Source organism: Capsicum annuum, chromosome 2 (assembly GCF_002878395.1).
Source record: "Capsicum annuum cultivar UCD-10X-F1 chromosome 2, UCD10Xv1.1, whole genome shotgun sequence".
In the NCBI taxonomy this organism is placed as follows: Eukaryota; Viridiplantae; Streptophyta; class Magnoliopsida; order Solanales; family Solanaceae; genus Capsicum; species Capsicum annuum.
This window is the reverse complement of record NC_061112.1, coordinates 76,004,347-76,017,737: the sequence shown is the minus strand read 5'-3', so window position 1 is coordinate 76,017,737 and position 13,391 is coordinate 76,004,347. Positions and strand designations below refer to the sequence as shown.

At 33.5% G+C, this 13,391-nt stretch overlaps 1 protein-coding gene across 7 annotated transcripts in view; it reads left to right on the top strand.

Moving 5' to 3' along the window:
* The first annotated feature begins 449 nt into the window (after nucleotides 1-449).
* LOC107858567 overlaps nucleotides 450-13,391 on the top strand; it is a 28,392-nt gene continuing 15,450 nt past the window's right edge. For 2 of the 7 annotated variants that reach the window (XR_007051974.1, XR_007051977.1), the window contains exons 1-3: nucleotides 464-597; nucleotides 674-819; nucleotides 5,162-5,308. Coding sequence is in view for 1 of the 7 variants with exons in the window: in XM_047406357.1 (XP_047262313.1) it covers nucleotides 686-819; nucleotides 3,425-3,486; nucleotides 5,162-5,286 (321 nt within the window). In the remaining 6 variants the exon portion in view is untranslated. Of the gene's footprint in view, nucleotides 598-673; nucleotides 820-3,424; nucleotides 3,487-5,161; nucleotides 5,459-13,391 lie in introns of those variants that run through there. The other 5 variants (XR_007051979.1, XR_007051978.1, XM_047406357.1 and 2 more) reach the window with 4 other exon arrangements.

Sequence of the window (13,391 nt, the reverse complement as noted above, 5' to 3'; positions counted from 1 at the left end):
TTGTACAAATTTCATACTTGCGACATTACCTGGAGAAATGTATCATCAGGTATTTTATCTTTAGATAAATCGTAGGTACATGGACAAATATATATATTTTTTAAATCCATAGAAAAATTCTAAGGTAATTTATCCTATGGATTTACATAGAGATATTTGGTGGAAATTTATGTGGCGGATTTTACTACATGAAAAATTATTTAGCGATTATTTGCTGCGAATTTTGCTGGGGATTATATTTTTGGAGATTTACCTACGAAATTATTACTTGGAAAATTATTGGGGGATTGTATTGCTATTTTTTTAATTTAATTTTTGAATTTTCAAATTTTTATTCAAATTAAAAACCAATCACATAGTCTTTACGCATTGGGCCAGCCCGAAATATCATAAAAGTAAACTTGACCCGGCCCATCCTAGAAATTTTTTAGACATGTATCCGTAAAGATAGGGTATCCTAAAAACATTTCTCATTTTCCATCCTTTCTATATGAGAGTTGATGTCGCCGCCTATCATTTACAACATCCATCTTCAGCTCTAGTTGTTGATTCCTTTCGATTGAAGCTGTATCTGAGCTCTTATATCCACTTGCAAAAGTATGTAGCTACTGCTCTCTTTATTTTATTTTTATAACTTTCCTCTCCGATTGACTTGTCTCCCCTGTCCATTTAGGTGAAATCTTCGATGGTTGGAATAGCAAAACTCATGTTTAATCACCTTGAAGGTCCTAGTAGCCTGGATCTGGTTGTGTACCCCAAGTGGCAGCTATCTTGTCAGTTCTCTTCTGATCTTGTAGCAGACTTAAAGCCATCGGCCAGGTCATAGCTTGCCATAGATTCATTTTCTTCTTACTGATCGACCCCTTGTATTCTTGTGTACAGTAGTCCAAGCAACAGATTACTTATATAAGCTTCTGTATATTAGACTTTCTTGAGCTATGTTTTCACTCCTTTTGAGGCGACAATCTCAAGTATGGTATCTGAGATTTATCACTGCTGAGTATTTTCTTTCCTGTTGTTTGCATCTGTTAGAAGCTTGTGAAAGTGAATTCCTCTACTTCAAATGCATAATTAGCAAAGTAATCAGCTAGTTTGTTTCCTTCTCTCAGAACGTGCTGATACTGGACTGCTATATGTTGCAATGACTTCCATGTTTGATTGAATTTATCCTCTATGCTCCATGGACAATCCCATTGTTGTGTTAAAAACTTCTGCATGCTTAAAGAGTTAATTTGTATGACTACTTTGCTAATATGTGCCTTGTTACAGTGTAATGCTGCTTGTAGTATAGCTTCTGCTTCTGCTTGTATACTTGTCATATCTTCCATGATTTCTCCTTTTGCATACACTAAATCCCCCTATCATCCCTTGCATAAAATGCATAAGAACTTGCTCCCAGATTCCTCCTAGAGGCTCCATCTGTATTGATTAAAATCCATCCTTGTTGAGGAAAATCCTATTTCACCTTTATGACTTTCATCCTTATTTTGTGCCTTGCCAACTCTATCAAAATTTCTGGCCATGTATTAGGAAATTCTTGGTATGGCTTTCTTATTTTCTGTAACAATCTGATATTTCTGATGATGTTGTGCTGCACACTGTGCTCAGATAGCTGCCTCTCTTCATGTTTCCCTTTATTTCTTCTTCTCCACAGCTCCTAAATAATGATGCTAGGGACAACTAGATGGTAGCTTCTATCTTTGAGTCTAACATCTGGGTTCTTTCATTCCATGATAGTCTCCTTGAAATTTAGTCCATGTATGTTTATTCTTGCAAAATAAGAAAAATAGGATCATATCTTTAGCAATAGGAGCTCTTCTAAACACATGTGAAACGGTCTCTTGAGCATGGGTAGTACAACACCAAATTTTGGTGTGACCTTCCACCCCCCACCTTCTAACAGCCTTTTCAACTGTTATTTTTCCTTTCCACATTTTCCACATTAGAAAGGAGAATTTGAAAGGTAGCCCTTTTATCCACATCTCCTTGAAAATTTGACTCTTTTCCTTTCTCAGTCTAATATACTGCCAGTCAGACTTAACAGTAAATTTTCCATTAGATTCAAGCATCCAAATGGGTTTATCATTTTCCTTACTCTCATCTGGTGGCTGTACATTATCCAGGATGTGATTAGCAATTTCCCCTGGCAACAATTGATTCAACACAGTAACATTCCATGTTGCATGACTTGTCAAAGTTATTATCTTCTGAAACCTATCATCCCAAATCAAATCAGTTTCTATAATATGGTACAGACTTCCTAATGTTGTCCAGTTGTCCCACCAAGTGCTAGATTCCCCATTCCTGACTTTCCATAAAATTTGATGCTCTATCAAATCTCTAGCCTGTAACATTTTCTTCCATAGTTGTAAACCCCCTGCTCCTTTATTCCATAAAATCATATTAGGATGTTCTTTCTTACAGTTATTATTCCTCTTATAGTCCACCCAAATAGACTTTTTGTCCTTGAAGTTCCATAATAGCTTGCAAAACAAATCCATAGAAACATCTTTTAACAATCTGAAACCTAACCCTCCTTCTTCCTTAGGCACACACATATCTTGCCACTTCACCCAATGTCTGCTTTTGCCCCCAATGTAGCTGCTCCAGAAAAATTGAGCAAGCATCTTCTGTATTTGATTCAGTACATTCATTAGGGGATTCATTACTGTTAAACAGTGAACTGGAATGCTTTGAATAACATGTTTAATCAGTATATCCCTTCCCCCATATGACAGTAACTTACCCTTCCAACACTGTAATTTACCATTTATTTTGTTCATCATACCCTGGTAGTAATATTTCTTCTTTCTCATATGGAAAATAGGACAGCCAAGGTATGTAAAAGGGAAATCATTTCTCATTATTCCTATTATCACCTCTGCCATAGCCACTACCCCATAAGACACATTTTTATGCAAATATATAACACTCTTATCCTTATTGATCCTCTGACCTGAAGCTCTTTCATACTTCTCTAATGTTTCTGTCAACAATCTCAAAGTATTGATCTCTGCCTTGAACAAAATGATCATATCATCAGCAAAAGCTAAATGATTCAATTTAGAACTTCCTCTAGGCATCCTAAAAGTTTTGAACTCTTTATTCAACAACAACTTATTAAGAGATCTGGACATTACCTCCGCTGCTATAATAAAAAGAGTTGGTGACAGAGGATATCATTGTTTCAAACCTCTAGTAAATTTAAAGAAACCCTTAGGTTGACCATTTAAAAGGATTGAATACCAATTATTACTCAACAACCTATACACCAAATCTATAATAACTTCTCCAAAACCCATTTTTCTCATGACTTTTGTCAAGAAAAGCCATTATCATTTGCTTTCATTATATCCAGCTTTAAGACCATATTAGGAGGCTTACTTCTTTTATTAATTTCTGACACAATCTCCTGCACCACCAGGATATTCTCTACTGTACTCCTTCCGGTTACAAAACTAGCTTGCTCTTCTGAGATAATACCTGGTAACAACTTCTTAATTCTATCATGTATGATTCTTGAGAATATCTTGTTCACAAAATTACATAGAGAAATTAGCCTAAAGTCATAAAAAGTGTTAAGCACCAACTTCTTTGGTAAAATTACTAAATTTGTGTGGGTGATAAACTTGGGCAGTTCATATCCACCAAAAAACAACTTTACCATATCATAGATGTCATTCTTAATAATTTCCTAAGAATCTTGATAGAATGCTCCAGTCATACCATTTGGTCCTCTTGCACTATTTCTGTTAAGCCCCATTACAGCTTCTTTGATTTCATTCATTGTTGGATTTGCAATCTAACTCCTTATTTTGATTAGAATCAATTACCTTTGGTATTTCCTCCAAAATAGAGAAATCTTCACATTGCTGCCCTTTAGTAAATTATTTTTCAAAAAATCTGACGGCAATCTTTGAGATATCTGCCTGATTATCCATCCACTCTCCTACTTTATTTTGAATTCTATTTACCTTCAGCTTGTTTCTTCCCCCCCTTACAATAGTATGGAAAAATTTAGTATTCCTCTCACCATCCTTAAACCACTCAAATCCTGACTTTTGTTTCCAGAAGTCCTTTCTTTTGAGTTGCATATTCAGATCTGCCCGGGCTTTGAACAATTTAGCTCTATTCTCTCCAGTTGGATTCTGTTAAAATTGAACCTCCAAGACTTTAGTAACATCCTCAAGAGTTGCAATTTCTTGAAAAATATTACCAAATATCTCTTTACTCCACAGAGTTAATGCTTTTTTAGTCTTCTTCAACTTGTGATGAAATATGATAAGTGGATTACCCTGCACTTCTGTTGTCCAATTCTTCCTAATAACCTCCGAACAAGTCTCATCCTTCAGCCAAAAATTCAGAAATCTAAAAGATTTGATGATCTTTTCCTGAGGATTATACATCTGCAATATTAAAGAAGCATGATCTGATCCACTTCTAGGCAAATGTTTAACTTCTAGTACCTAGAACAAATTTTGCCGCTTGTTGTTCCATAATACTCTATCCAGCCTCTCAAAAATACAAGCCTCATCAACTCTCCCATTCCACCATGTAAACTTACTTCCTTTAAAACCTGGGTCTTCCAAATTACATATACTAATACAGTGATTAAAATCAGCTGTATCTGCTACTGTAACAGGTAAGCCTCTTAAGTTTTTCTTCATCGCTAGTTACTATAGTGAAATCTCCCCCAACCATCCATGATTCATTCATAGATTGAGCCATATCTGCTAGAGATTCCCACAATGCCAACCTTTCCTGATTTGTACACTTAGCATATACCAAGGTAACTACTACTCCACTTCCTTCTTCTTGAGTTTAAATCTTCAAAGTTAATTGCTGCTCTTCATCTTTTACTACAGTACATTGGACTCCTCCATCACAAAAAGCACATATTTTTCCAGAGGAATTACTTATTGCCTTCTGCATACCCAATCTGGTTCTGTACTCCTCAATAATGTTGGCATCTTGGAAGGGTTCCATGAGACCAATAAAAAAGAAATGGTGTCTCTTTTGCATTGTGATCAACAAGACTTTCTTTGTATTGACTGATCTTATGTTCCACACTAATGCTTTCATACTAAATTATTTTTAGATTGACTTCTGGTAAGCATTGTATTAGCACTTGCCTTATTGTGTTTTTTATTTTTTTTCCCAGCTGCTGATTTAATTATGTCAATTTGCTTTGGTGACAAACCTCCCTCAATGGCCATTCTTTCAATATTGTCATCTAAATCTCCCTTATCCAAGGATTCTTTGTCCTTGTTTGCCAAGTCCATCTAGTGATTAGCCTGTATAGCCAATGGTAATACTCCTTCCTCCACCTTTTCTGATGCAGATTGTGTTGCTATAAATTTAGCTAAAATTATTTCTTGGGGATTTACCTATGAAATTATTACTTGGAAAATTATTGGGGGATTGTGTTGCTATAAATTTAGCTGAAATTATTTCTTGAGAATTTACGTAGGATTTTTGTGGCTTGAAAAATTTAAATTGGAAAAGTATAAACTTGAAGAATAAAAAACATAAAATAAGAAGAAATTAGACATTAAAGTGGTGAACACGTATAATCAAGCAAAAGATTCTCAAGAAATTAAAATTAGTTTGTTGACATAGATGGTATCACAGATGTATTTGAGCTAAATAAACCTTAGCTTGACTCATTATGTTATCACTAAAAAATTAAAGAGGTGAAATTTCATTGGCCTAAGATAGGGCGAAGAACAACTCAGGTATCAAATAAAGCGTATTTTTCTATTAGTTTCTATCGGTTAATTTATATATAATTGTAAGACATCACACTACGCACGATAATATAATATATCAATATAATGTACATTTAGGAGTCGTTTGGTGTGAGATATGAGGTATAATAATCACAAAATAAAATAAAAAATTATTTTATTTTACATTGAGTTGAAAGTATTAGGTAGTTTCAGAATTATATATATGATGAGATTAGGGGTGGACATTTAGTTTGTTCGATTTGCTTGTTTAATATCGGTTTGATTTTTTGATTTTCATATTGACGAAAATGACAACCGTACTCAAACCAAAATAAATTCGATTTGGTTCGATTTTTATAAATTCGTTTCAGTTATTTTGAATTTTTATTTTATTTTTATTTTGAAGATTAAAGTAGTGAGTCTTTCTTTGTCATGATCGGGCATTTAAAATTGGTGATTTTTTTAAAAACAAATAATTCTTTTCAAACCTATTTTTCATTTCCAAATATAAATAACTCAACATGGATGAAATGAAATGAAATAACAGAAAAATATTATTTATACTAAATATATAAAATAATATATATATATATATATATATATATATATATATATATATAATTTTAATTTTTTGGTTTAACCAATTCTTTTTTGAAAAATAAAAACCCAAACCGTTTAATCGAATTTCTAAAATTTAAAACCAAAACCAATTCGAAAAATTAAAAAATCAAACCCAAAATTAAATTTTCTTTGAGAAGACCCGGAATCAAAGTTTCAATTGTTTGAGAGATATTCAAAATTAGAGGTTAGTTTCTTTAGCTTCTCCTGTAAACTCGATACTTTTTTCATTTGAAAAGGTCCCTACTCGATCATTTTGAAGTCAAAGGTTCTGGTTTTGTGTGTGTTGACACCCAATTTTGATCCCCCAATACTCCTTTTAGGCCGTTGTTTTATCAAAATTATTAATTTCAAATATTAGTATTTTTTACTCATTATTCTTGTATCAAAAAAATATTGATGTGTCACATTCATGATTTAAAAAATATACAAAGTATTTTATTACTTTTATTATCATTTTTTGCAATTTATCAATTTAAATATAATATCTTTACATGATTTGTTAATATTTTATTTAGTATTCACACTCGTAAATTACTAATACATTGTCTATTATTATTAATAAAAATAATAATATTATCATTATTATTCTTGTTATTCTTATTGACAATTTTAAATTTTGTATTCATAATTTATAGGTGTCTATTTTGAATTATTGTTATCGTTGATTTTAAAGTAATATATTATGTGTCGTATTTTTATTTACACAATTTATTCTTGGCTACTCTGAGAATAATTATATTATTTATTTTTCTATTATCATTATTATTGTATTAATCCGCAACCTTAGTCAATTTAATTTTTTTCAATCTATTTATTTTCTAGCTTGATTTTGCCAATTTATAACAATTTTAGCCTAATTTTATCTAATTTATTACGATCCTAGCCCAAATTGTGTTCAGTTGAACTAAATTTCAAATTCCATTCAATTGTTTAACCAAATTCTTAATCTTTATATCTCAGCCGTTGATCAACATTGATCCAACGACTGGGTTCAAACTCTTGCGTTCTTTCCTTTTAAAATACCAAAAAGTAAAACCCTAATTCATTCTAACAAAACTGCGGCATACCTCGGACCCTTGCTTTCTCTTTCCTCTTTCTTTCAGCCGCTGCCTGCCACCATCAGTGGATCGACAGCAGGCGGCCAATCCCTTTTCCCCCTTCTCATTGGCATCACCATCCTTTCCTTCCCCACTGACGAGCAAAACAGAGTCATCTCCGACGTCCACAAACTTCACCCGCTTCTCCACTAACAAAATACGCCGGTGAATCCCACTTATGCTGCCGCTACCGGAGCCTCCAGCCATAGTTTTTTATCGATAATTTTTATATAATATGTTTGTGTGACATACATAATTTATTTGTAAGAATAACAATTTTCATAATATTTATTTATTTGTTATTATTATTATATTTAAATAGCAGCCTAAGTCGATTCAATTATTCTCTCAATTTTATTTAAATTCTAGCCAACCTTTTATCTAATTGCTGTCAGTTTTAATCGATTTTTGAATTCAATCACTACTAAAAAAAGGTCATCGTTGCTCTTCATCCACCGTCGCTATGATTTTGACTTCTCTTTCTCGCACTACTATAAAAACAGAAAAAGCGACCACCAAAAAGCAATCATGGATGGTGGTAAGCGATCACTTGTGGTTTTTTTTAACTATTTTTTTCTTGAAATTGGACTACTTCAGACTATTTTTCTTGATCCGAGGGTTTATTAGAAACAACCTTTTTACCTTAGCGGTACGGTCTGCGTACACTGTGCCCTCCACAGACCCCAATTTGTGGGACTAAATGGGGTTAGTTGTGTTGACACCCAATTTTGACCTCATGATACCTCTTAGGCTGCTATTTTAGTAAAATTATTAATTTTAAATATTGGTATTTTCTATGCATTATTTTGATATCAAATAAATATTAATGTGTTGCATTCATGATTTGAAAATATATAATTTATTTTTATATTATTATTTTTACATTATATAATATTTTACATAATTTTGCTAATATTTATTAAATCATTTCCACAATTATACATGTCCATAATTTACAAACATTAACTATTATTATTATTATTATTATTATTATCACGTCTTTCCTACATTTATTAAATAGCAGCCTAAGTCAATTCAATTTGCCTAGCTTATATAATTTCTAGCCTAATTCTTATTTAATTAATATCAATTTTAGTCAGAATTGCTATCAATTTTGACCTCAAATTAAAATTCAATTATTGATCTATTTTTAAATTATTATTACATTATTTTAATCTCAAACCGTTGATTAAAATTAATCCAACGGCTGAGATCAAGTCACTTTTTTCATCCCTTCTTAAACAAAACAACCAACCCTAATCTCATGTTTTTCACCTTAAAAAAACAGCCGCCTCCACAATCCTCTCTCCTCTCTCACCAAAAAACAACAACCATATCAAGCCGCAACCGCTTCCCACCGGTCGATGGAACCCCACCTCCCTTCTCTCCTTTCTCTTTCTTTGACGACTTTACCAAATGGCCACTGCTCAACCAACAAAACCCCACAACAACCACTGCTTCCACCGCTGGTGAATCCAAGCCAGCTGCACTGCCACCAAGACAATAGTGGAGCTCCGTCGACAAACCCAACAAAAATCACTGTCACCGCTGCTTAATTCTCTTGTTTCAACAATTATCCGTAACTTATAAACCAAGCTATGTTTAGTACTACTTATATATTTTAAAATTTAGAAGGATGAAATAAAAATAATTAATTCACTAGTATAAGCAATATAATCCGTTCCTTACAACGAAATTCAGTTGGTAAAGAACAAGCATCTTGTTAGGTGATGAATTTAATAATCAAATATTGAGTTTAAATTTTTTTCAATACTCCTAGTTTGTTATACTAAGTGTTTTTTGTCCTTTGTGAGTTTGAATAATGATATTAATAATTAGATGCTTCAATTGTGTTTGGAAGACACCAATTATTGTTTAAGAACGATTAGTACAAAGAAGATAAAATACTTTATCTAATTCAATCAATTGACCCACTTTTGAAATAGCAAGGTGCTAAGATATTTGCCGGCTGACTAAGAGTTATCTGCGTTCCCGGCGTCATTTTAACCATCCTTTTTAGTTGTGATTGTTCCAAAAATTTTACTCCTTTTGAGGCCTTGGATGTAGGAAGAGAAAAGCGAGTTTGTTTCTTGGATAGACACTTATTTCTAGGCATAGCTACACATAATATAAGCAATGCACTAGGCAAAGTTAGAAAAAACAAACACAAGATTTTCCAAGAATGCATCGCCAAACTGCTTTGGCAGATCACCAAAGGGTTCATGGATGCACTACCCTTATTGCAAAATGGAACTGCTAGGGAAGAGGAATTTGGTGAAGCAAAGTTGGGGTTTGGAGATCCACCAAATTGTTCAGCGATACTCCCCGAGCATCACCAAACTATCACCTTTATTAGCTAGTCCCATTATTTCCTTTGGTGATGTATTGAGTGTTTTGGAAAGCTCCACTAAGTTTGGTGCATCACTAAAGCTCTCAACCTCATCACCAAAAGTTATCATCCCCAACCTTCGAAGCTTTTGAGTTTTTCAAACCATTTGTATGGCCATTTCATCTCAACACACCATGGCTACTCAGACTTCTCTAGATTTTAATACCAAAAAACAATATCGATGATTTTTCCCTAGAAAACAAAATCCCCAATATATCATCGGGAAAAATCATTCAATTTCAAAGTAATTTTACGTTAAAACCAAAAAAAATTCGACACTTATACCAAAACAATCAACCCATAAACTGTATACTCACGATTAACTCTCAGTTGCACCTTAATTTCACAAACCAACAACTAAAAGTCAAGAGTTTTTAAAAAATCCCCTAATTTTAAAGCTCAAATTTGAACAAATCAAGTTCACCAATCAAAGTATTTTGAACAGGAACATAGTACACATAATAAGTGACATATAACTATGAACAAGAGCAATAAAGTGAAATTTAAACCTAAAATCAATCTCCAACCTTTAGATTCAGAGAGAAATTGATGGAGAGGAGATAAAAAATGGTGGTGTGCAAACTCTAGTGAGGGAATGATAATGATAGTGATGGTTGTGTGCTTATGCAGTGTGGTTATTTGAATAGAGAAATTGAGTGTGTGAGCTTGTATTTGTGTATAGTCTAAGTGATAGAATAAAGGAAAATCGGGAATGTGAAAAGGTTTGAATAAACCTTAGATTCAAAAGGTGAATAGTCAAGAGTCTAATCGTCATATTTTAAAATGACCCTGTTTGGCAAAGGACATAGCATCGCTAAAGAGACTGGCGATATGCCAAACTACAGAACCATCGCTAAACGTTATAGTTTTTGTACCTGGAACTATATAGCAAACCAAATCAGCGATGAAACACTCTATCCCAGAGCCTCGGCAATACGTCAAATTTTGAAACTCTCTCTAAATCTCATAGTTGAATAGCTTTGAGAGATCAATTTTAGTAAAGGGCTTAGGTGATTCACCAATGTGTTTGACAATTTACCAAAGCCTTTTCCCTGGAGCTTTGCACACGATCTCTTACATTTTTCTCTTCTGACTTATTTTGTGATCCATTTTCCACATTCCAATCCTATGCACCATACAACAAACGTTATTCAAAACAAAAAAGTAAAACTTGGATTTCATCCCAAGAAATGCCTTATTTTTCATCGTGGCGCGATGTTGTTCCTTATCAAGTAACATCTTTAAAATGGAGCACCTCCACTTAACAACTCTGGATCCACTAATATAGAAGTATTTTAACCGTTGACCATTCAATGTGAACTTTCTCTTTTCATGGTCTTCTAACTCAATTGCACCACTAGGATACACATTTACCACCATAAGAGGGCCCGACCATTTAGACTTGAGTTTTCCCACAAGGAGTTTCAACCTTGAATTGTAAAGTAACACTTCATATCCCACACGAAACTCTCTTTTCATTTTCTTAGTATCATTCCACCTTTTCATTCACTTTTTTTCTAAAAAGGAGCTCTTATATGCTCGAAGACCAAATTCCTCCAACTCGTATATTTGATCTATTCTAGATTTAGAAGCCTCTTTTGCAATCCATATTAAGCTTCTTTAAATCCTAAAGAACTCAATGCTCTAACTCCAACGATAGGTGACAAGCCTTTCCAAACACATTTGATAGAGAGACATACCAATTGGCATTTTAAAAGCTGTTTGATAAGCCCAAAGAGCATTATCCAATTTCCGAACCCAATTAGTACATCCATTAATCATAGTTTTTGTCACGACCCAATTTCTCAGGTCATGACGGTGCCTACCACAACCCATTAGTGGGCAAGCCGACCTGTAGTCTGGAAAGGCTAGTAACAGACCACTCAATAATATAAGAAAAAGAGTACGGAATAAATGAAATAAAGATCAATACATAATAGAATCCCAAAACTTGGCGGTATTATTATAAAAACTTGTAATATCACAAGAGTACAAAAGTGAAACAACAACGGAACTACACTGATACAACTTATCTCTGAACACAATATAGAGATTAGTTTAATACAAAATAGAGAGATAAGTAATACTCCGAATATCAGAAGCTCATTCTAAGTCTCCGAACCATGGCTTCTCCGTATGATGCACACATCAACGATGATAAATTGTACTATGATCTACGAGCTGCAAAAGTGTAGTATGAGTACCAAATGAATGGTACTCAGTAGGCAATTGCCAACTGAGATCTAAAGATAAAGAAGCTATATACAACATATAAACAGAATGAAAACTACACCTAAGAGTCCAAAATCATATAACAAGCCAATGAGAATAATAAGGGACAACTATCCTGTTCAAGTCCAAGAGTCTAATATAGTAAATCTAAAGAAGTATCAGGGTGAACTATCCTATTCCAGCCATATTCAATAGACGTTAATACTATATTGTATATCCAAGGACAATATATGAATGAAGAGCGAAGGAAGATATACTTATTGCAATATACAAGGCCAAGAAAAAGTATACAATATGTATAAATGAAAGAAGGGATATACAGTAGTGCCATAACTTCACACACACACACACACACACACATATATATATATATGTACATATAAACGTAAGGTCATCTCAAAGCATAACCTAGATCATCATATCCTCATTCTAGGACCTTATTATAATATTACTAAGATTTAATACTATTATACTCAGGGCTTCTAATTCACAAGGCTAGACACGAAATAATCATGCATAATAGTACCATCATAAGATAGAAGAGGTCGTAGATATACCTCAAATTTTGATACCGGATCAATGACCAATCTATCATAAGCAAGAAATAATAATGATTATAAAAATGATAATAACAATATCAATAACAACGTGAATAACCGGCTATTTTGGAAAACCAAATACCTAGTCGAGCCTTTGCGTACCCCCACCATCTCAGACTCGAAAGGTTCAATCAACATACAATAACACAAGGCATATTCTTCACCCATATCTATGCAACTATCCCATACCGGCTGACAGACATAAGTGCATACTGGTGATAGGCGATGCGCATGCAGTAATGAATGCAAAGTACACAATCAATATCACAATCTCATCATCTTAACCATTTCTATCATAACTATCATCATCAGCGTAATCAACTTCCGGCCTTGCCGGGTATCAATATATCATCACAGTATCCTCCAACATTGCCAGGTATCAATATCATCATCACAATGTCCTTCGACCTTTTCGGGTATCAATATAGCATCAAAATATCCTCCAGCTTTGTCGGGTATCAATATAGCATCACAATATCCTTCGGCCTTGCTGGGTATCAATATCATCATCATAATATCCTCCGGCTTTATCGGATATCAATATAGCATCACAATATCCTCCGATCTTGTCAGGTATCAATATCATCATCACCATATCCTCAGACCTTGTCGAGTATTAATGTTATCATAAACATTAATACAAATATATTTAGAGACATATATTAGGTGCATAGACTCAAGACGTGGTAAAAGAAGGGTAAATCTACAAGCCTGTTAGTATACT